Here is a 24,237-nt window from a genome sequence, read left to right as displayed (position 1 = left end):
AACTATTTTCAAATTTTAATTTTAAATTACTTTATTTATAATTCATTAATATTATTAATTTTTTTAAGACATTAAAATTTTAAATTATTATATTCCTCCACTTTTGGGTCTTTTAAACCACCCTTGATATTAAAAAAACGCATATCTAAGCTCAAATTTATGTAGAATAGTGCAGAAAAATCTAAAAAATATCACGCGTCTTGCACGTGATAGACCGATATTAAAGTTTACGGTAAGAAAATACATAGGGTTATTAACCATTAACATCATTAACAAATAATTTTTTGTTCATTCCGCTCAAAGGAATCAAGAATCATTGGCCTTACAAGAATCAAACCCAGCAAAAATTCCACAAGCTCAATCTCAATACCAATTCAAGAAGAAGTTGAAGAACATATCAAATTAGCAATAAACAAGGCAATGTATCAACCCATTCTCATTACACTCACCACATCTTACCATTTTCTCCTGCTCCTGATTCAAGACGTTGCAGCTTCCATTACACTCCATACACATCACAGATCTGAAACCTGCACACACTTGGCACCTTTTAGCGAGCCATCTTGGAAACCCATCAAACAAAATCCCCTTCTTCCTCCAACTTCACCACTTGATTAGCACCTCCAATCAAACTTTAGATAACTCAATCTCGACACCACCTTACTCAATTGTTGTGAAGAGTTGTTGGCTTTTAGAGCTGGCCTCGGGCTAGACTCTGATACTCTTCTTTTTTTTTTCTTTCCCACCAAATTTTCTAACTTTCCTTGGAGACCCAATTTGATTTGAGAGCTTCAATGGGCTCCTAGCATCCATATTCGTAAACCCACAAAGCAAAGCCTTCGGTTTGGAGCTTGTTTTTTTGTTTTTTTGATGATTCGAAGCAGGTACTACTCCATCTTCAAGATTCTCTATAAGCTCCGAAGCGTTAATAACTTCTGCTCTTCTCAAGGAGGCGATCGTATTTTCTTACTCTTCGTAAATATCTCGTTTATGAGTTCTTCTTCTTATGCTGCATCTTATTGCTGTTGTCATTTTTCATTTATGTTGAGTTTGAAAGCACAATAGGTTGAGGAAGTGAGAGACCACGTGGTTAACAAACTCTTTGCAGCCATTGTTAACGATGATGTCTTGATGGAGTTGTTTCCTAAAGAATTTGGAAGTGATATAACAAGCACACAAATCTAAGGTACACGCAAATTATATAATCACATAGTATTGAAAAGAGAAGAATAATAACACAGGATTTAACGCGGTTCAACAGTAAGGTCTATATTCACGGGTAACAGAAGAGAAAAAAGTTCCACTATGATGAAAAAAGCAAGATACAATCAATCAGAACTCTCAAACCCAAACCCCAGTGTTTTTTCCAAATATCTCACAACTCTACCACAAATTTGTGTAGAATATTACAATATTTATATTGGTCCATTACGTAGGGGCGTTGCCCCCGCACCCTCACAAATCTCACTTTTTATCCTAATCGCGTCTCAACACAAAACTTTCGAGTTAGATCCATGAAAAAATATATTTAAAATTCAAGCTACAAAAAATAAACAATTCTTCTTCTTTGCTTGAATTCCCTCTATCATCAACAAAATAACCATAAAAAATACTCTGTCTTGCTATATGCCCTCGCAAGGGCATTACTGAGCACTACAAACACCAACCAAGTCTAGGCAATGCCTAAACTTGCTGACTAGGACTCTCTTGGTCATAATATCGACTGGATTATCATGCGTAGAGACTTTCTGCACAACTACAGTCCCCTGATATACAATGTCCTGAATGAAGTGATATCTGATATCAATGTGCTTAGTTCGCTCATTATACATCTAATTCTTTGTGAGATGTATTGCACTCTGACTATCACAAAACACCGTTGCCTTGTTCTATATCAACCCAAGATCACCCACCAAATCTTATAACCATAAAACTTCTTTTACTGCCTCTGCTAAGGCCATATGTTCAGCCTCTGTGGTAGACAAAACAATTGTAGCTTGCAATGTTGCCTTCCAACTGATAGCACATCCAAAAAGAGTAAATAAATAAATAGTCAAAGATCTCCTCTTATCTAAGTGCCCTGCAAAATCTGAATCCATATAGCCAATAACTGAATCACTCATCTCGGCCTTGTCAAATGTCATACCAACATCTGTAGTACCCTTTAAATACCTCAAAATCTATTTCACTGCCTGCCTGTAACACCCCAAAATTTTAAATTTTATTATTTTATGAGCATTTTTGGTATTTTAATTTTATTTAAATTTTAGAAATTTTTTTTGAGATTTTTCGGATTTTAAAAATCAGGTTCGATTTTCCGAAAATATAAACTTTGATGATTTTTAAAAATTAATTTAAAGACCATGTGACAAAACTAAAAATATATTTAGAGTCTACGAATTTTTCTGAGTTTTCTAAAATTTTTTCGGAATTTTTGGACCTCATTTTCGGTCCCGAGGCAGAGTAAAAATTCAAAATTTTGTATTTCGAATCGAACCGGCCGAATCGAACCGGATCGGATTGGACCGGTCGAATCGGACCGGCTCCCTCCCCTTTTTCTTCCTCCCGCGCGTGTCTCCTCCCCCTTCTCTCTTTCTCCCATTTTCTCTCTCCTCCCGCCCCAGCCCGCTGGCCAGCCACTTCCCCCGCTACCCCAGCTCACTGGCGCGCCGTCCCACCTCCTTCCCCCAGCCGGCCGCCGCCCCAAACGGTCGGAAAACGCGCGCGAACTCTCCTCCCTCGCGCGCGCGACGTTTCGACTTCCCAGCCAAAATCCGGCAGATCCGGCCACCAATTGGACCGGGTCTTGTGTCTAAAATCATCTACTCGACGAGAGCTTTCCATAGACACCAAGAACACCGAAATCCATCAAGCGGTTTGTCCAATTTTTGCCCGGGAAGTTTTAGCCCATTTTGACTTTCGGGCTAGATTTCTCACAAACCGTGAATCCCACGAGAAAACCGAGAGTACCAGAGCGCTCCACTCGTTGAGAGCTTCGCGGCGACATAAATTTCGAATTTTTCCGACACCGTTTTTTGGTGGGTCCCACGGAACTTCGCAGTGTCTTTTCGAGCATTAAATGAGCTTAGAAAATTCTGAAAAATTTATGTACTAACCCCCGTGTTGTGGGCTTCGTGTAGGTATCCTCAATTCGTAGAAATTCGACAGTTGACCGGTTCAGAAATTTCGGCCAGACAGTTCGGAAAAAGTCTCCGAATTAGACCAAGGTTTTGGGTACCCCCCCCCCCCATTGTCAGACGTCCCGAGCGCGTCCCCGAAGTCGGAATCGGCAAAGGTAAACCCGAACCTTGCTTTTCGTAATTTTCTAATGCTTAAATAGGATTAAAAATCCATAAAATATTCGTGGTAGCTCAGAAAATTATGATTCTTTTTGCAATAGCCTAATAATATTGCTAAAGACCGCGGGGCAAAGTTTTAGAATTTTTAGAGCTTGTTTGGGCAGTTTTTGCAAGAATGATTAATTATAAGGACTAAATTGAAATTTTACATATTGTGATGGATGACTGATTTGATGGGCCCAGGAGAGGCTGTGTGATGTGATTGAGTTGTGGATATATGGATTGTGAATATAGAAGTGTGTTTTGAGCCCTTTTGCAGGTTGGGTAGGTCCTAGGTATAGGGGAGACTCTGCCGGATTTTCGACACAACTTAGGACGTATTTGGTCTTTTATTGATTGTATTGAGTCATTTATATTAAAAATTGTAATGTAATTGTCAGGTGAGCCGGGACAGCCTTCTTCCTCCGCCCAGCCGCCTCAGTGACTGTTGTCAAGTCTGTGAGTAAAATATTAATTTTAATTGTAATTTCACTATTATTATATGTTCAAGTATGCCCATGCATCACTTATAAGCATATATTTATGTAGTTAAACTCTAGGCACGATTTATGTTGCATTGATAACTGTTAAAGTGCCATGGATGTTGTTGTAGTAATTTGGAGCAGCGTGCGTGCGTTGGTGTGCGTGTGATGTGGTGTGGACTATGGATAGGACGGGTAGTAACGGCTTGAGTTCTTCGCTGGGACCCGATCCTTCGAGGGGTAGTCACGGCTTGAGTTCTTCACTGGGACCCTCGATTTGGTTTATTAAGCGAAAGTCCGGCTTGAGTAGAGAGCTGTATAGGGGATCAGCTCCCATATATTATGACTGATACTACAGGATGTGTGAGTGCTCCAAATTACCTTTTTGATGTTATGATGTGAAAATGTTGTTGATGTTGCATTTCACTCTACAGGGTGCATTAGTTTTAGATAGTTATAGAGATTATGGTTAAAATTGATATTTTACTCTCTGAGTCGAACGCTCACTCCTGTTCAATATTTTTCCAGGCCACAGGAGGATATTTTTGAGGTTAACCTGCTTCCTTTCCTCGCAGGTTGTTTATCAATATTTGTGTAATTTTATTTACTCCTAGAATTTCCGCATGTGTTAGAAATGTTTATTTGATTTGGGTCTGTAAACTAAATTATTATTTTGGACCTGTAAACTTATATTCTATGCATGTTGATGGATTGGATGAGGGAGCTGAGCTCCCATTTATTTTTATGTTGATGAGTATGTGGAGGGTGAGCTGAGCTCCCCAATTGAGTATTTACTGTGTTTACAGGTCGGGTGAGTCATAAACTCCCCGTTGGTAGGTCCATTTTATGGCCGGACTCTGTCCGGTTGATTTCTTGATATTGGGCCCAAATGGGCCTTAGAGTTGGATTAATGAATAGTTAGGCTTACTACGGGCCTCGGGGGCTTTAGGCTGGCCCAGGTCCTAGTGCCGGTCCGGCCCATAGGTTGGGTCGTGACAAATGTGGTATCAGAGCTTAGGCTCCAGATTCTTAGGGATTGATTGTCTAAAGTGTTGGGAAGAGTCTACTAGGAGTCACATGCGGAAAAATAGGGTCCACATTCGTCTTGCATTGTCATCTTTGCTTCTAGTTTCTGCTTCAAATAATTATGTATAAATATGAGTCCATAGAGCTGTGTAACATGTTGTTTTGAATTTTGTGGGCTAATGCTGCTGAATTTCAGGAAAATGCGTAGAAGCAGGAGAGCTGCCACTGCACCAGAACCAGATGTGCCTGACGAGGTGTCGGCACAGGATGAGGCGCCTGCCCCGAGGAGGCGGGGTAGGAGGCCTAGAGCTGCTCAAGTAGAAGAGCAGCTGCCCACAGTTCAGGAACAGTCTTTCATGGCACAGGGTCCCATGGACCCCATGGCAGCTACTCTAGCTGGGTTGCAGAGAACCATCGACATGATGGCGCAGTATATGGTCCACCCTCCACAGCAGCAGCAGTCCACCGCACCAAGAGGAGAACCTTACAAACAGATCATAAATTTCAAGAAGTTGGTGCCTGGTACTTATGATGTGTCAGACGATGCATATCGATTTTTGGATTCCTGCAGACAGGCAGGAACAGAATTGCAGTTGACTGATAGAAGACTTATAGAGTGTATGCAGCATGTCATGGGGCCTATGCCTAGACAATGGATGAATGACTACATATTACCTCGGATGGAGGGTTTGTCGTGGACTCAGTTTGTGGAACTGTTCATCAATCGGTTTGTGCCAGAAAGCTTCAGGGATCAAAAGCAGTGGGCCTTTGAGGCCTTAAGACAGAATGGCAGGTCTGTAGATGAATATGCTACAGAATTTCTGGAATTGAGCAGATATGCCCCTACAGCAGTAGCTACAGAGACTATGAAGGTGAAGAGATTCCTAAAGGGGCTTGACAGAAGGTATGCAAACCTGGCCATGATATCTGATCAGTCATTTGATGTGGTAGTTGATCGAGCCAGACAGATAGAGATTAGCTATGCTGCGGATGACAGCGGAAGAGCAAAGAAAAACAGAGCAGAGGGTTCTTCAGGTGTTCCCCAAATGGGCACTCCAGACAGTGGTGGCCAGAGTAATTACAGAGGAAAAAGTAGGAACAAGAAGAGTGGTTTTAGACACAAACCTCGAGGGTTCAGACCATGATACGGATCCAGCAGTGGTCACAGTTCAGGGTACAGCAGTTCTGGGTCTGGTTCAGGATCCTCCTTGGCACCTTGTGCACAGTGTGGAAGAGGACATTCAGGACCTTGTTTGATGGGTTCAGGAGTATGCTTCAGGTGTGGCCAACCAGGTCACTTTGCTAGGGAATGCCCCGTGTTCAGTGAGCCACAGATGGGGTCATAGGGTTCTGTTGCAAATGTTCCTCGTCAGATGTATCCGGGTGCTTCCAGCATGGCAGTGCCGATCGATGGCCAACAGGGCCGAGGACACGGGGGACGTGGATTTGGAGGCGGTCGAGGTAGAAGTCGATGTCGTGGTTCGCCACTCGGGTAGGGGTCAAGCTCGGGTTTTCACCCTGACCCATCAGGATGCTCAAGATTCAAATGCGGTTGGCGTGTATTTTTCTGGTCTGTTCCTATGAGGCTCGTGTTTTAATAGATCCGGGTGCTACGCACTCATTTGTCTCCCCTGTGTTTGCCATGAGGTTGGGTAGAAACCCTACAACCTTAGAATGTCCTTTGTCGGTAGCTACCCCACTTAGTGACAACATAGATGTAGATATGGTTTTTCCGGGTAGCCCAGTAGTAGTGGATGGAAAGATCCTCCCAGCAGACTTGGTTCCTCTACCAGTGATTGATTTTGATGTGATTTTGGGGATGGACTGGTTGGCAACTCATTATGCCACTTTAGACTGCAGGAACAAAAAGGTGCATTTCCACATACCTGGTGTGGAAGAGTTTAGCTTTGATGGTGACAGGAGCGTGGCTCCATATAACTTGGTGTCAGAAATTAGTGCTAGAAAAATGTTGAAGCGTGGATGCCAAGGGTATTTGGCATTGGTGAGAGATACATCTGTAGAAGGTATCAGCATGGAAAATGTTCCTGTTGTCAGAGAATTCATCGATGTCTTCCCTGAAGAGCTTCGGGGTTGCCACCGTAAAGGGAATAGAGTTCTGCATTGATGTTGTTCCGGGTACAAACCCCATTTCAATGCCGCCTTACAGGATGGCACCAGCAGAATTGAAAGAGCTGAAGGAGCAACTACAGGAGCTTTTGGACAAGGGTTTCATACGCCCGAGCACTTCACCCTGGGGCGCTCCTGTGCTATTTGTAAGAAAGAAAGATGGGTCATTGAGGTTGTGCATTGACTATAGACAGCTGAACAAGGTGACTGTGAAGAACAAGTATCCACTTCCTCGGATTGATGATCTGTTTGATCAGCTCCAAGGAGCTAGATTCTTTTCCAAGATAGACCTGCGATCAGGCTACCATCAGTTGAGAATCAGGAATGAGGACGTGTCCAAAACGGCATTCAGGACAAGATATGGTCATTATGAGTTCTTGGTGATGTCTTTTGGACTCACTAATGCACCAGCAGCCTTCATGGACTTGATGAACCGGGTGTTCAAGCCATTTTTGGACCTTTTTGTCATCGTATTCATAGATGACATTTTGGTATACTCTCGGACCGAGGAAGAACACGTGTGGCACTTGAGAATGGTGTTGCAGACTTTGAGGGAGCACCAGCTATATGCCAAATTTTCAAAATGTGAATTTTGGCTAGAAAGCATCTCATTCTTGGGACACGTGGTTTCTAGTGATGGCATTCAAGTGGATCCCAAGAAAATTGAAGCTGTAACTGATTGGCTTAGGCCTACAACAGTTACTGAGGTGCGAAGTTTTCTGGGTCTAGCTGGCTATTATAGGCGTTTTGTACAGGATTTTTCCAGGATAGCAGCTCCCCTAACTAAGTTAACCTGGAAGAATGTTCCATTCATTTGGACAGATGACTGTGAGGAGAGTTTCCAGACCTGTGTTGACACTACCTATGAGTGGTGAAGGATACACCGTGTACTGTGACGCCTCCACAGTTGGCTTAGGGTGTGTTTTGATGCAGAATGGAAAAGTAGTGGCTTATGCTTCAAGACAGCTGAAGAGGCATGAGCAAAACTACCCCACCCATGATTTGGAAATGGCGGCTGTAATCTTTGCACTAAAAATCTGGAGAGACTACCTGTATGGTGAAGTGTGCGAGATATACACCGACCATAAGAGTTTGAAGTACATATTCCAACAGAGGGACTTAAACTTGAGACAGAGGAGATGGATGGAGCTTTTGAAAGACTATGATTGCACCATCCAGTACCACCCTGGGAAGGCCAATGTAGTAGCAGATGCTTTGAGCAGAAAATCTTCTGGCAGTTTGGCACACATTTCAGCAGAGAAAAGACCGTTGATTCAGGAAATACATGAGTTGATGGATCAAGGTTTAATCCTAGATCTTTCAGATGAGGAGGTATTGTTGGCTCATTTTTCAGTGAGGCCAGACTTGCGGGACAGAGTTAGAGTTTCCCAGCACAGAGACCAGGAATTGATGAAAATCATAGAAAGGGTACAACAAGGTGAAGGTGGTGAGTTTGGATTTGCTAATGATGGCGCCCTAGTGGAAGGTTCTAGGATATGTGTGCCCGATGTGGATAATCTCAGAGACGAAATCATGCGAGAGGCACATTATACACTGTACAGTGTCCACCCAGGCTCCACCAAGATGTACCATGATGTGAAAGATAGCTATTGGTGGAATGGCATGAAGAGAGACATAGCAGATTTTGTGTCAAAGTGCTTGACTTGTCAGAAGGTGAAGTTTGAACACCAAAGACCGTCAGGGAAGCTGAAGAGCTCCCTATCCCAGAATGGAAGTGGGAAATGATCACTAAGGATTTTGTGACTCTGTTGCCTCGTACCACGCGAGGATATGATTCGATATGGGTAATTGTAGACCGCTTAACCAAATCAGCTCACTTCTTGCCTGTGAAGACTACATATTCTGTGGCACAATACGCCCGACTCTACATTCGAGAAATAGTCAGATTGCATGGAGTTTCGGCTTCCATAATATCTGACAGAGGGCCCCAGTTCACTTCGCGGTTTTGGAGAAAGTTGCAGGAGGCACTTGGCACACAGTTGAACTTCAGTACGACTTTCCACCCTCAAACAGACGGACAGTCCGAAAGGACAATCCAAACACTGGAAGACATGCTTCGCATGAGTGTTTTGGATTTTGGAGGTCAATGGGATGATCAGCTAGCTTTGGTGGAGTTTGCCTACAACAACAGTTACCATTCCAGCATAGGGATGGCACCCTATGAGGCACTATATGAAAGAAAGTATAGGTCTCCTCTGTGTTGGACAGAAATGGGAGAAGCAAAGGTACATGATGTAGAGCTAGTGCAGTACACTTCAGAGATAGTCCCTTTAATCAGGGAACGATTGAAAACAGCTTTCAGTAGGCAGAAGAGTTATGCAGACCCCAGACGGAGGGATGTGGAGTTTGCAGTAGGCGACTATGTATTCCTGAAGGTTTCTCCAATGAAGGGAGTCATGAGATTTGGAAAGAAGGGCAAGTTGGCACCTCGGTATATTGGACCTTTTGAGGTTACTGATAGAATTGGAGCAGTTGCCTACCGGTTGGAGCTACCACCCAACCTTTCTCACGTTCATCCCGTATTTCACATCTCCATGCTCAGGAAATATATTCCAAATCCTTCTCATGTACTACAGCCAGATGTAATAGAGCTAAAAGAGAACTTGACGTTTGAGGAGCAACCTGTAGCCATAGTGGACTACCAAGTGAGACAGTTGAGATCAAAACAGATCCCTATGGTTAAGGTTTTGTGGAGGAGTCAGTCAGTGGAAGAGTGCACCTGGGAGTCAGAACGGGACATGTGTAGCAAGTACCCTTATCTGTTCAATGTATAATCATGTACTTTATTCTGCCTTGTGTAAAATTCGGGGACGAATTTTCTGTAAGGGGGGAAGAATGTAACACCCCAAAATTTTAAATTTTATTATTTTATGAGCATTTTTGGTATTTTAATTTTATTTAAATTTTAGGAATTTTTTTTGAGATTTTTCGGATTTTAAAAATCGGGTTCGATTTTCCGAAAATATAAACTTTGATGATTTTTAAAAATTAATTTAAAGACCATGAGGCAAAACTAAAAATATATTTAGAGTCTACGAATTTTTCTGAGTTTTCTGAAATTTTTTCGGAATTTTTGGACCTCGTTTTCAGTCCCGAGGCAGAGTAAAAATTCAAAATTTTATATTTCGAATCGAACTGGACCGGTCGAATCGGACCGGCTCCCTCCCTTTTTTCTTCCTCCCGCGTGCGTCTCCTCCCCCTTCTCTCTTTCTCCCGTTTTCTCTCTCCTCCCGCCCTAGCCCGCCGGCCACCCACTTCCCCCGCTACCCCAGCTCACAGGCGCGCCGTCCCACCTCCTTCCCGCGGCCGCCTCCCAAGCGGCAGAAAGCGCGCGAACTCCCCTCCCTCGCGCGCGCGACATTTCGACTTCCCAGCCAAAATCCGGTCGATCCGGCCACCAATTGGACCGGGTCTTGTGTCTAAAATTATCTACTCGACGAGAGCTTTCCATAGACACCAAGAACACCGAAATCCATCAAGCGATTTGTCCAATTTTTGCCCGGGAAGTTTTAGCCCATTTTGACTTTCGGGCTAGATTTCTCACAAACCGTGAATCCCACGAGAAAACCGAGAGTACCAGAGCGCTCCACTCGTTGAGAGCTTCGCGGCGACATAAATTTCGAATTTTTTCGACACCGTTTTTCGGTGGGTCCCACGGAACTTCGCAGTGTCTTTTCGAGCATTAAATGAGCTTAAAAAATTCTGAAAAATTTATGTACTAACCCCCGTGTTGTGGGCTTCGTGTAGGTATCCTCAATTCACGGAAATTCGACAGTTGACCAGGTCTGCAAATTTCGGGCCAGACAGGCCCGTTACCGGAAAAGTCTCCGAATTGGACCAAGGTTTTGGCTACCCCCCCCATTGTCAGACGACCCGAGCACGTCCCCGAAGTCAGAATCGGCAAAGGTAAACCCGAACCTTGCTTTTTCGTAATTTTCTAGTGCTTAAATAGGATTAAAAATCCATAAAATATTCGTAGTAGCTCAGAAAATTATGATTCTTTTTGCAATAGCCTAGTAATATTGCTAAGGACCGCGGGGCAAAGTTTTAGAATTTTTAGAGCTTGTTTGGGCAGTTTTTGAAAAAATGATTAATTATAAGGACTAAATTGAAATTTTACATATTGTGATGGATGACTGATTTGATGGGTCCAGGAGGGGCTGTGTGATGTGATTGAGTTGTGCATATATGGATTGTGAATATAGAAGTGTGTTTTGAGCCCTTTTTGCAGGTTGGGTAGGTCCTAGGTATAGGGGAGACTCTGCCGGATTTTCGGCACAACTTAGGACGTATTTGATCTTTTCTTGATTGTATTGAGTCATTTATATTAAAAATTGTAATGTAATTGTCAGGTGAGCCGGGACAGCCTTCTTCCTCCACCCAGCCGCCACAGTGACCGTTGTCAAGTCTGTGAGTAAAATATTAATTTTAATTGTAATTTCACTGTTATTATATGTTCAAGTATGCCCATGCATCACTTATATGCATATATTTATGTAGTTAAACTCTAGGCACGATTTATGTTGCATTGATAACTGTTAAAGTGCCATGGATGTTGTTGTGGTAATTTGGAGCAGCGTGCGTGCGTTGGCGTGCGTGTGATGTGGTGTGGACTATGGATAGGACGGGTAGTCACGGCTTGAGTTCTTCGCTGGGACCTGATCCTTCGAGGGGTAGTCACGGCTTGAGTTCTTCGCTGGGACCCTCAATTTGGTTTATTAAGCGAAAGTCCGGCTTGAGTTCTTCGCTGGCACCAGGTTGGATTTAAGAGAGCTGTATAGGGGATCAGCTCCCATATATTATGACTGATACTACAGGGTGTGTGAGTGCTCCAAATTACCTTTTTGATGTTATGATGTGAAAATGTTGTTGATGTTGCATTTTACTCTACAGGGTGCATTAGTTTTAGATAGTTATAGAGATTATGGTTAAAATTGATATTTTACTCTCTGAGTCGAACGCTCACTCCTGTTCAATATTTTTCCAGGCCACAGGAGGATATTTTTGAGGTTAACCTGCTTCCTTTCCTCGTAGGTTGTTTATCAATATTTGTGTAATTTTATTTACTCCTATAATTTCCGCATGTGTTAGAAATGTTTATTTGATTTGGGTCTGTAAACTAAATTATTACTTTGGACCTGTAAACTTATATTCTATGCATGTTTGATGGATTGGATGAGGGAGCTGAGCTCCCATTTATTTTTATGTTGATGAGTATGTGGAGGGTGAGTTGAGCTCCCCAATTGAGTATTTACTGTGTTTACAGGTCGGGTGAGTCATAAACTCCCCGTTGGTAGGTCCATTTTATGGCCGGACTCTGTCCGGTTGATTTCTTGATATTGGGCCCAAATGGGCCTTAGAGTTGGATTAATGAATAGTTAAGCTTGCTACGGGCCTCGGGGGCTTTAGGCTGGCCCAGGTCCTAGTGCCGGTCCGGCCCATAGGTTGGGTCGTGACACTGCCTATGCTCTTTCCAAGGACATGCCATGTATCTACTCAAAACACTAACTGTATGTGAAATGTCAGATCAGGTGTATACCATAGCATACATGATGCTACCAACAGCACTCAAATATGGAACACTGGACATGTGCTCCATCTCTTCATCTGTTTTGGGTGACATGTCTGCAGATAACTTGAAATGGGTAACAAACTGAAGAGTCACAAGCTTAGCATTATTCACGTTGAAACGCTTAAGCACTTTCTCAATATAGGCCTGTTGAGACAAGAAAAGCTTCCCAACACTTCTATCCCTAGTAATTTCCATTCCCAATATCTTCTTTGCAGCACCCAAATCCTTCATCTCAAACTCATCACTCAACTGCTTTTTCAGAATGTTAATTTGTGACATGCTTTTAGCAGCAATAAGCATGTCATCCACATACAACAGCAAATAAATAAAAGAATTATTTGAAAGCTTCTTATGATACACACAACTATCATATGAACTACGATTAAAGCCATTATGAACCATGAATGTATCAAATTTTTTGTACCACTGCCTAGGAGACTGTTTCAGACCATATAAAGATTTCTTAAGCAAGCAAACACGATTTTCCGTACCTGGAATGACAAATCTCTCAGGCTGACTCATAGAAATTTGCTCCTCCAACTCACCATGTAAAAATGTTGTCTTCATATTTAGTTGCTCAAGCTCTAGATCATGAAGAGCAACCATAGCAAGTAAGACTCTGATAGAACTATGCTTCACAACTGGAGAAAACACTTCATTAAAGTCAATCTCCTCCCTCTGAGTAAAGCCTTTTACTACCAATCATGCCTTATATCGAGGTGCTTCAACTCCTGGAGTGCCTTCTTTTTTCTTGAACACTCATTTGCATCTGAACAAGAATTAGCTTCTCTATAATTGTTGGGTTCATGCACATCAACTGTTTTAGCAACTGACAAGGAAAATGCAACTAGATCTGCATATGCATATCTCTGCGGTGGTCTAATCTGTCTTCTCTCTCTACCAATTGCAATGCTATATGGTTTCTGTTGCTGTTGCTCAGGTGCATCCTCTTGTTGATCAGGATCTTGCACCTCATCCTCTGAATCACTGGAATGAACTACTGAAGTATCAATATCAAGCTCCACTTGTTTTCTGATACCGTGATCTGATTCTACTATTGACTTCTCCCTCTGACTATCCAATGAAGCAGACTCATTAAATGTCACATCCTTGCTGATAATTAATCCAGGAGACTTTGCATCATTGCACCACAACCTGTAGCTTTTCACTCCAGATGCATACCCTGAAAATATGCATTTTCTTGCCCTCGGCTCAAGCTTACCATCTCTCACATGAGCATAAGCAAGGCAACCAAATACTCTAAGCTGAGAGTAATCAGCAGGTGAACTGAACCAGATCTCAAAAGGAGTTTTGCACTCAATAGTTGTAGATGGAGATCTATTAACCAAGAAACAGGCTATATTAATTGCTTCAGCCCAGAAATCCTTTCCCAATCCTGAATGTGAGAGCATGCTTTGTGCTTTGTCACAAAGTGTTCTGTTCATGCATTCTGCAATACCATTCTTTTGTGGTGTTCTTGTACAAGTGCAATGTCTCACTATACCTTCATTGCTGCAGAATGCATCGAACTCAAGATTGCAAAATTCTAACCCGTTATCAGTTCTAAAACGCTTGACCTTCTTTTCTGTCTGCTTCTCAATCATCATCTTTCACTATACAAAGGTTGAAAATGCCTCATCTTTTGTTTTCAGAAAATACACCCACACCATCCGAGAGTAATCATCAATCAAAGTCATGAAGTACCTGGCACCGCTCTTGGAAAGAATTCTGTTAGGACCACATAGATCTGAGTGGATATAATCCACCGTTCCTCTAGTCTTGTGCATTGCCTTTTTATCGAACTTCACCCTGGTCTATTTGCCAAACACTCAGTGTTCACAAAAGTCCATAGATTCTGTTTTCTGTCCGTCCAATCAATCTCGCTTGCTTAACACATATAATCCTCTTTCACTCATATGACCAAGACACATATGCCACAATTGAGTTTGATTCTGATTATTGATTTCGGATGCTACTGCAGCTTCCCCTAAAACTGTACTGCCCTGAAGAAAATATAATCCTAAAACCAAATTGCTCTTCATGAGTACCACAGAGCCCTTACACACTTTGAGAACTCCATTCTCTGCATGGTATCTGAATCCATGAGAGTCAAGTGTCTCAAAAGAAATCAGGTTCCTCTTTAATCTTGGAACATGCCAACACTCTATAGTTCTGACAACGGCATCAAACATCCTCAATCTGATGTTACCAATTCTTTCAACAGATAATGCACGATCATTGCCCAGAAACACCTTGCCACTCATCTGTTTGTAAGTGACAAACCAGTTTTTGTGTGGACACATGTTATAAGTAGCACCAGTATCAAGAATCCAGGAATTTTGTCCATGATCTGAACTCACGGATAAAATTTCTCTAGCACTGTCATCACCATCAGAATCAATAAAACTATTAACCACATTAGCAGAACTTTCTGGTTGTTTTCCCTTTTTATTTTTCAACTTGGGACAGTCTCTCCTATAATGACCTTGCTCTCTGACTCAAAACAATTGGCCTTTTTCATTCTTGACTTAGATCTGGCCTTAGATTTCTTCCTGCTGGAAGAACCCTCCCTTGAATGTGTTCTTCCCCTGTTCACCAAACCTTCCCCTCAAATCTTTCTCTATTATCTGGAAATTTCTTTTTCAACTCCTTCGATTTTAGAGAATTACTAACATTGTCTAATGAAATACTATATTTCCCATACAACAGAGTATCAACAAAAGTTTCATAGGAGAGTAGCAAAGAACATAACACAATAAGGGCCTGATCCTCACTATCAATCTCAATATCAATATTCTTCAGATCCATAACGATTGAATTGAATTCATCCAGATGTTCTTTAATGGGCGTACATTCGCTCATTCTCAGATTGTAAAGTCTTTTCTTCAGATACAGGCGGTTGGTCAGCGATTTGGCAGAGTATAACTCCTCTAATTTCTTCCATGCCGCAGATGCTGAGCTTTCACTAGCAATCTCGCGTAGGACATTATCAGTTACGCTCATGAAAATTGCACTCAAGGCTCTCTCATTTAGATTAGCCTTCTCCACCTCTTTTATACCTTCTGGAAAGTTATCCTCGATTGCCTTCCATAGATCTTGTAGGATCAAGGAAGATTTAATTTTAATCTTTCACATACTGAAACTCGATCCACCATCAAACTTCTCCATCTCATACTTCGTTGAAGACGACGCCATCTGTAAATCCTAGGTTTTGCGCACAAAGCTCTGATACCAATTTGTTATAACAAGCACGCAAATCTAAGGCACACACACAAATCGCACAATCATACAGTATTGAAAAGAGAAGAATAATAACATAGGATTTAACGTGGTTCAACCATAAGGTCTACGTCCACGGGCAAGAGAAGAGAAAAAAGTTCTACTATGATGAAAGGAGCAAGATACAATCAATCAGAATTCTCAAACCCTAACCCCAGTGTGTTTCCCGAATATCTCACAGCTCTACCACAAAAGGTAGAATATTACAATATTGGCCTGTGCCCTCCGCTACCACCACATATCTAACTTTTTATCCCAATTGAGTCGCAACGTGAAATTTTCGGGTCCGATCAAAATTAAAATCTATAAAAAAATATATTCAAAATTCAAACCACAAAAATAACAGGAAGATACGTGACCCATTGATTCACCAATTTAGTGTGGTTTGCTCTGTTTGGGTGGTCTTGCATTTTTCAACAAAGATATGGACATAGCACATTAGGATGGGAAATTGAGTGTTATGTTAAAGGAGACTTAATGCTGTTAACTTTGGGCTTAGATATGCGGTTTTTTGAATGTTAAGGGTTTAAATGACCCAAACAGATTGATTGGGATTTAAGTGAATAATGAATTATTTTACAGGGGCTTAAAAGATTTTTACTTATTTAAAATTATTTGTTACTTTGAGAATATTAAAATACATTAATTATTTTTTTAATTTTATTTTTATTTTAACTAAGTATAATAATTATTTATATAATTTTTTTATAATTAATCTTATTATCTACTTCACTTTTTTTTTAATTAGGTAACATAAAAGATAATTTAATAAAATAATTTTATTACTGATATTACAATCCAAAATGATACTAAGGGCGAGTATGGAGTATGAGTATAGTATACACATTAATTTATCATTAATATTCATTTATAATTTAATTTTTAATACTTACTTAAGTATCGAATAGTAATTAAGCCATTCAATTTTTCTTAATATTATCTTATAGATTTAAGTCTTGAGATTTATTATTCTATACTCGTAAAAAAAGATAATAACATTAATTATATTTTAGATAATTTAATTATTTTTTAATCACTGTATAAAAACGTTAATCAACGTGCAAAAGTTGGACGGAGGTAGTGATTTTTAACGTCATTAGCAATATCAAACGGATGCTTAGTGGAATTGTTGAAACCATAAACGACTCTCCAAAAGCAACTGTAAAAGGGGGGGAAAATTAACCCTTCCTGTAGCAGCAGGCAGCAGGATTCTGAAATTCGATTTCATAGAAAATAGAAAATTATACGAAGAGGCCTTCACATCGCCCTCTGGTTTTCCTTCCATCGGACACCCAAAAACCACTCTTTCACATTACCCTGTTCTCCTTTCTCGGATGCGCCTTGTTTGGATTCTCTGATATCGGCTTTCTCGCTCTCAAATTAGCAGGTACATTCTCTGTTTTAACAGATTTTGTTTTCATCTCTTAGATCAATACGGATTTGTTCTATTTTTTGTTGAATCTGTGAAAACAAGGCCAAAATGAACTCTAACTATGGGAAAGGTTCATCTGGGTCCTTAAACAACTTCAATTTTGATTTCGGGATAGGCTCCAACCGATCCAAATCCCTTAACGAGCAAAAGAACCAAACTTCCTCTTCATATTTCTCATATGCATCTTCAACAACTACACAAGCAAAGCCTGCGTGGCAACCCAACAAACCCTCCTGGACTCACCAACCCTCACCGAGTCAACCTACTCGGCCTGGACTCAACGGACCCACTTCGATGGTGGGCGATATATTTGGGAAGAGCTGGAATTCAACAGCTTCAGGTTCTGGGATTGGGATCGCGGAGAAGAACCCAAATTTGTTTGGGGATCTGGTTAGCTCTGCTTTGGGGCAAGGAAATGAGGGTAATATCAATGTTCCTTTGAAAAATGCTACACCCACATCGAAGAATAGTGCATTTTCGATGGGAAATCTGGCTGATTCATTGCCCAAATCGAGTGATTCAGTGAAAAGTGGTAATGATAGGGGATCTAATAATTTTGGGAGTTATTCTGGTGGATACAATATAAACAGCAGTAATGTTAATGCTACTGGTATTGGTAATGGCAATGTTAGTAGTAATAAAAGTCCAAATCTTGGCGGTCCTTCAATGAAAAGTATGAGTGGAATTGGACTTGGGGGTGGAGGTGGAGTTGTAGTGGGTGGAAACAGGGATCCATTTGGTTCTTTGGTTGATTTTGGATCAAAACAACAATATGGTGGTCTTAATTCGGAAAGTAAAACTGTTAAGACTAGTGCAAGAGATGATGCATTTGGAGATTTTCAAAATGCTGCAAAACCAAGCACAACAGCTTTTCCATCAGGTGGTTTTGGTGCAAAGAACAATGATTTCATGGGATCAAATATCTGTTCCAATTCAAATGTTGATGATTTTGGGATGCCTAGCAATGACTTAACTTCTCAGAAGCAGACTTCTCTTCAAACATCAAGTGGAGATCCACTTGACATGTTATTTTCCTCTTCCTCGGGAGGTGCAGCAACAGCATCTAGAGGAACGGGAGGGCAGCAGTTCTCAGAAGTTGATGATTGGGGATTGGATTCAGAGTTAGGAGGAGGAGCTGGAAATGATTCAGGTGGGGCAACGACTGAGCTTGAAGGGCTTCCACCTCCTCCTGTTGGGGTCACAGCTTCTGCAGCAAAGAACAAGGGTATTGATAACCAAAAGCAGGGCCAATACGCTGATGCCATCAAGTGGTTGTCTTGGGCTGTAGTTCTTCTTGAGAAAACTGGTGATCAGGCTTCCAGCATGGAGGTTTTATCTTGCAGAGCTTCATGTTATAAAGAAGTTGGAGAATATAAGAAGGCAGTGGCTGACTGTACAAAGGTATAATCATTTCTTGCATTTACTCGATGATTTGTAGTCATGTATGTCATTTTTCTAATTTATTTTTCGTAGTTGATTTTGTGAATTTGAAATGTTTTGTTTAGGACGTAAGTTGTTTCTGTCATTGTTTTGAGTGGAAAGATAGTGAAGTGTTGATAGTTAGCATTTCATTTGTTATAACTAATTAGGTTACTGCTCTTGTTTAATAGGTTGTATTTATAAATGGAAGTAGCGGAATGGTATTGGATTTGCATCTACAGAGTTAAAGATTCAATCTCTCTTTCTAGTGTTTCTAATATCTCCCCTTAAGTTTTGTATCCTTTCATTATTTTCTTCCTTTTTTCGGCATCTCTCTCTCAAATTTCCTGTCTTCTAAAATTTCCTCATTTCGTAATCTGTCAAATATCCTAGTTAGCTTAATTCTAAAGATCTTATATCCTAACATTTTGTTATATGTATATGGAAATCCAAGAATTGAGCTTACTCATCATATGACGCATAAGAATGACTTATGGAGAATAAAAGAATAAGCTATTTAGTAAGACCCTCAAAGAGATGCAATATTACAACGGATAATTAGCTGCATAGGCTCTGCTAGTTTGGCCTTTGGGTACTGTCTCCAAGTATCCTAATTGGCCAATCAGGTGCTTATCTTGTTTTGGTCAATGATGGTGTATTTTTGGACCTGCACCATGTAACTGTAAATAAATCTTACTGAACATATTGAAAAGATAACTAAATAAATCCTAGTGAAGCAAATAACTAAGCATTGACCATTTGAAGTTAAGCAACTTGCCTAATGATAACTTTTGCTGGTGTTGGTGCATTGCACAACATGCTGAGCAAGGAAGTAAATGAATGTGCTGACTTATTTGCTGCATCTGAGAGTGATGGAACCTGTTTTCTTTTTACTAATCATATAGTAATTTTTTTCCCCTCAATGCCCTACTCTTGTAAAGGGGGAAATTTATGGTATACTTCATGTGACGCAGGTGCTTGACCATGATGATGCAAACGTATCTGTTCTTGTACAACGTGCACTCCTGTATGAAAGTATGGAAAAGTACAAACTTGGGGCAGAAGACCTGAGGACTGTTCTGAAGATCGATCCTGCTAATAGCATTGCAAGGAGTACCATTCACCGCTTGACTAAAATGGTAGATTAGAAAGATTCTGGATTTTACACTGTATTTTATTTTATTTTATTTTATTTTTTCATTTAGGTTTGATTCCGTTCCCCTCTCATTAGCAGGGAATAATTACATTTTGCTTGAATATTTGTATTTCAATTGATAATTATGGCTTACATATATATTATGTCGAATTTAAGTTCTGTTGGTCATGACAGAGTATAAACATTCAGTCTATTTGGCATTGAGTTTTAAAGGTTGAAACTGCTTTTCTAAATAAAAGTATCATTTTAGATATTATTGAAAAAAATAATTTAAAAAAAACTTTTTCGTAATTTTAGTGTTTTTATAATTAAAATTTATTAAATTTAATTTTTAATTACTTTTTAATATTATATTTTAAAAAATAATTTTTTCAATTAGAGTTTTAACAGTAATAATAAACAAGCATATTATTTGATCATTCAAAGAGGTACTGTTCTGAGAAAGAGTTATTGGATATCTGAGCATTGCTGTTTTTCTTTTCTGTTTATCCATTAGTCCAATCTTGTTTCAAATACTCAACATATCTAAAAGTTTTGCAGTAAGGACCTTTGCTTGGTGGTGGACGTAAGTTATGTTTGTGGCTTAACTCTGTACATCATTTAAGTACCTTGTGCGTCCATTTCCCTGGCTCAATTTACGAGGTCCGACCTGTTCAAGCTAAATAGTTAGTGAATTAGTTATATATTTGTGCTTTGGATAATTATGTGCTTTCATTGGTGGAGATGGTAGCCTGGGCTTCAAATGTTTACATACAGACTTGTTGATCCGTATCACCTGACTATGACTGAACCAAAGTGCTAAAATCATACAGAGAGCAGTTTAAAGGGTTTCTTTAAGGGGCTGCAAAAGATAAGGGCTAACAGGGAGGATGATGATAATTGTTTTGTTTTTAGTCTTGTGTTGTGAAGGTAATGACTGTGCAGAGACGGCCTCATAGCCCATTAATGTTTTTGTGTTTATTCCAGTGCTGTATCTGCTTTGTTTTCATCCTGATATAGGGATTTAACAGAATCGCGTGTCCTTGATGATTTCCCAATTCAATGGAGCTTAATTTATTAACTTGATGAATGATTAGGAGCATTGGATACCAAGAATGTCATGAGAGATGCTTTTGCCAGTTGTACAATTTCTTCATGCAAAGTGATAATAAGAATGGAAAATACAGTAATTCAATGTCTATATTTCAAGTTGTGATTCTAAATGAATGGGTACGTGGCTTCTGATAACTACTTAACAGTCAGTATATTTTATGAAAAAGATTTAAATTGTTAACGACAACGTCTAATTAATAACTCCAAATAAAACTAGAGTTGTAGAAAGCTGTTTTTAGTTATCAAGATTCAATCATTGACCAATACATCATTAATATCTGCAAATCAATATCCTGGATTTGATCTGCAGGTGGTGTTGGTTTTGAGTTTGAGATGCTAGCTTGCCTGGGGACAAATTCCTTCTCTCTAGAAAGGACAAAGAGTGAATTGGCAAAGCGATATTAAGATTTGTTTGTTGCCCATGTGAATGGTTAGAAATTGAAACTTGGAATCCATGCAAGGCCCTTCTATTCTACGTGATGTAATATTATTTAAGGTTGCATTTTTCTTAATTTTCTCCAGTTAAATTTAATCATGTTTCATATTAAAAAAAAAATTGGGCCGGATTGTAAATGTATTCAGCTGGAAGGACTAAAATGTAAAAACACAAGTCCCCTCACTTGGCAGTTTTAATTTTTGGAACTACTCCTTCACGTGCGTTACACCAGGCTGCACAAAAAATCAGCATAAATTCCTCTCTCCAGTTAGGGAAAGCCACGTCAACTCGTTGCCTAACGTATCTAGCACGTGGTCCCCACTAGTAAAAATTCGGGAATCAAAAATTAACCTGATCCCATGGCTTTTACCCGATTGAATATCCACCGTTATTTCTAAACAAAGAATATCCACCGTTCGATCAGATACCCAGGAAGAGACAAAAGTCACCCACAAAACGTTCAATGGCTCGTGTTATGGTGGATTAGTTGTAACCGTCAATCTATAAAAAGCAGAGTCCTTTCTCTGTTTTCTGAGTCTCACCTCGATACGCTACTCGGAAACATGTGTGGTGGTGCTATTATCTCCGATTTCGTAGCCGTGAAACCCAGACGGCAATTGAACGCCGAGGATCTCTGGTCTGAGCTGGATACCTTCTCTGACTTTCTTGGCTTGGACTACCCTAATAATGCCAATAAAGACCAGATATCTACCAAGTTGGATCTTAAACTCCATGAAAAGCCGAAGCTGAAGCTCAACCAAGGTAACATTTTTCTATTTTATCTGGGTAATGGGTAAACGTATAGTCCTTTGTTTTTATTGCATGATCTTTTTGTTTCTTTCTCTGATATTTTGTTTAAATGTTCTTTCTTTGATTTTAGTTGAGAAAACTGAGAAAGCTAGCACTGTAATGGAAGGGAACAAGACTCGGAGAATTCGAAAGAATATTTACAGAGGAATAAGGCAAAGGCCTTGGGGGAAATGGGCTGCTGAGATCAGAGACCCACACAAGGGTGTTCGTGTCTGGCTCGGTACTTATAATACAGCTGAAGAAGCTGCCAGAGCCTATGATGAGGCAGCGAAGCGCATCCGTGGAGACAAGGCAAAGCTCAATTTTGGGCAGTCACCATCCGCAACTCAAGCTCCACCACCACCAGAACCACCATCCAAGAAGCGGTGCCTGATGATGATGGCTCCTGAGATGTCTCCTGCTGCAAGCTTCGAAAGCTGCAGCAGCAGCAGCGCTGTGACAGCACCGCAGCAATACATGGGTCTTGGACATCAAAAGGAATTATTGGGGAGTGATTATGAGCTGAAAGAGCACATCTCGAGCCTAGAAACGTTTCTGGGATTGGAGCCAGAGAAGATGGAGGCTCAGTTGAGTGGAAGCAGCCGTGAGACAACTGAGTCGGTGGAACTGTGGATGCTGGATGACCTGGTGAGCCACCATCAGAATCAGCGCTGGCTTCCTCTTTAAAAGCGTAAAAATACATACATATATATAAACTTAATGCAGTAATGGTGGTTTGTGTTTATGGTTTTAATGCTACTGTGTTAATGTGTTTGATGCTTCCTGTTTAAGACTTAATTAAGACTGTTTTCTTACTACAATGTATTAAGACTGGTTTTGCCTGAGACTAATCTGCTTCCTATTTATTTATTTTTATTCATTTAATTTCGATATAAATATTAAATTCAATCAATTAATTTCTTACGTGCTTTTAGGGAAAAAACAAGACTGCCCACAGAATCTAACCATTCATTTTATTTAACGAAAGATTTGACAAAAGAATTCACCTTTTTGGAACAAATTGAAAAAGAAAATGTTAAAGCTTAGTTAGTATGAGTTATTTATGAGTAAAAATTTGTTAAACTTATCATAATTTTAATATGATTCACACTTATCTCTGACTCTTGTGTGTATATATATATATATATATATATATATATATATATACATATATATATATATATGTATATATGTTCTGCCTCAATAAAAAAATAAAAAAAAATTAATTCATTGTACATGGTAATTAATTAAAAACCTTTGGAAGTTTCCAAAAAATTAGTAGCAGAGACAAATACAAATAAATCTATAAACCTTGTTTTATTAGCTTGTCTATATGTAGAGAGGTCAGTAATTAACAATAGATTGCCATGGATCCATGGTCTTTGTATGAAGAGCAATCTGTTTATTAATAATTTATAACTAAGTGGTACGATAATATTTTCAATATTGTAATATTTCAATTTTAAGATTTTCTATAAAAACAAATTCAATATTTTCCTAAATAAAAAAAATTATATTAAAACTTCTTTAATATCAATTAAAATGTGAATATAATTACAACTAAATCTTGATATTAAATTAATTGGGTCGAGTGTATAAATTTTTTTTTTTTGTTATAAATCAAAGTCCGCATCAATATAAAAAATTTATAAGTCATTTGAAATTACTCCTCTTATAATTTTTAAGATAAATATTTAATTTAAGATTTATTAAATTTATATATTAGCTGAAAAATATTTCAAAGTACTAAATGGGCTATTATTTAGGGTGCATATAAACTCTGTGGCAGGAAGATCCCCAGCATTGAAAACTAGTACATTACATGCAGCAAGGAAATCAAGTTTTTCTCTCAGCAATAGTGTGCTTATCTTGACTAGATTATTCATTGTTTGCAGTGTCAATTGGTTCTTGCCTAATATTAGCCTATCTTCTTCTGTGGTTGTTGGATGAGTTGCAAACATTAATTTCACCATCCAAGACTAATGTATCTCTCCTCTCCTACCCACTTTTGAAAGTTGAAAACTATGCCTCCACATTATTCACATTCACAAATTCACAATTAGCCAAT

The 24,237-nt window shown here is 39.7% G+C and overlaps 2 protein-coding genes and 1 pseudogene across 3 annotated transcripts; 2 read left to right on the top strand and 1 right to left on the bottom strand.

Annotated features, from left to right (window-relative positions):
* Positions 1-247: 247 nt before the first annotated feature.
* LOC110633046 (uncharacterized) lies at positions 248-17,266 on the bottom strand (annotated as a pseudogene).
* LOC110633065 (hyphally regulated cell wall protein 3) lies at positions 16,962-20,020 on the top strand. 2 transcript variants are annotated; one of them, XM_021781516.2, is made up of 3 exons: positions 16,962-17,232; positions 17,320-18,678; positions 19,671-20,020. In XM_021781516.2, exons 2-3 carry the CDS (start codon positions 17,326-17,328, stop codon positions 19,842-19,844), a joined length of 1,527 nt encoding a protein of 508 aa, XP_021637208.2. In that variant the 5' UTR covers positions 16,962-17,232; positions 17,320-17,325; the 3' UTR covers positions 19,845-20,020. The 2 variants fall into 2 exon arrangements, with proteins under 2 accessions (XP_021637208.2, XP_021637209.2); XM_021781517.2 differs by having other exon boundaries at positions 16,964-17,232; positions 17,393-18,678.
* Positions 20,021-21,874: 1,854 nt separating this feature from the next.
* Positions 21,875-23,020, top strand: LOC110633014 (ethylene-responsive transcription factor RAP2-3). Its single transcript, XM_021781443.2, has 2 exons — positions 21,875-22,142; positions 22,261-23,020. The coding sequence occupies exons 1-2, from the start codon at positions 21,944-21,946 to the stop codon at positions 22,854-22,856; spliced, it is 795 nt and encodes a 264-aa protein (XP_021637135.2). The 5' UTR covers positions 21,875-21,943; the 3' UTR covers positions 22,857-23,020.
* The last annotated feature ends 1,217 nt before the right edge of the window (positions 23,021-24,237 follow it).

This window comes from Hevea brasiliensis, chromosome 4, assembly GCF_030052815.1.
Source record: "Hevea brasiliensis isolate MT/VB/25A 57/8 chromosome 4, ASM3005281v1, whole genome shotgun sequence".
Classification (NCBI taxonomy): domain Eukaryota; kingdom Viridiplantae; phylum Streptophyta; class Magnoliopsida; order Malpighiales; family Euphorbiaceae; genus Hevea; species Hevea brasiliensis.
Note: the sequence above shows the minus strand (reverse complement) of the source record. Positions and strands in the feature narration are given on the sequence as shown.

Coding starts and splice junctions, on each gene's coding strand:
- LOC110633065 (XM_021781516.2), top strand. CDS start 17,326: ATGAACTCTAACTATGGGAAAGGTTCATCTGGGTCCTTAAACAACTTC. Junction 18,679..19,670: donor CAGTGGCTGACTGTACAAAG/GTATAATCATTT, acceptor CATGTGACGCAG/GTGCTTGACCATGATGATGC.
- LOC110633014 (XM_021781443.2), top strand. CDS start 21,944: ATGTGTGGTGGTGCTATTATCTCCGATTTCGTAGCCGTGAAACCCAGA. Junction 22,143..22,260: donor GAAGCTGAAGCTCAACCAAG/GTAACATTTTTC, acceptor CTTTGATTTTAG/TTGAGAAAACTGAGAAAGCT.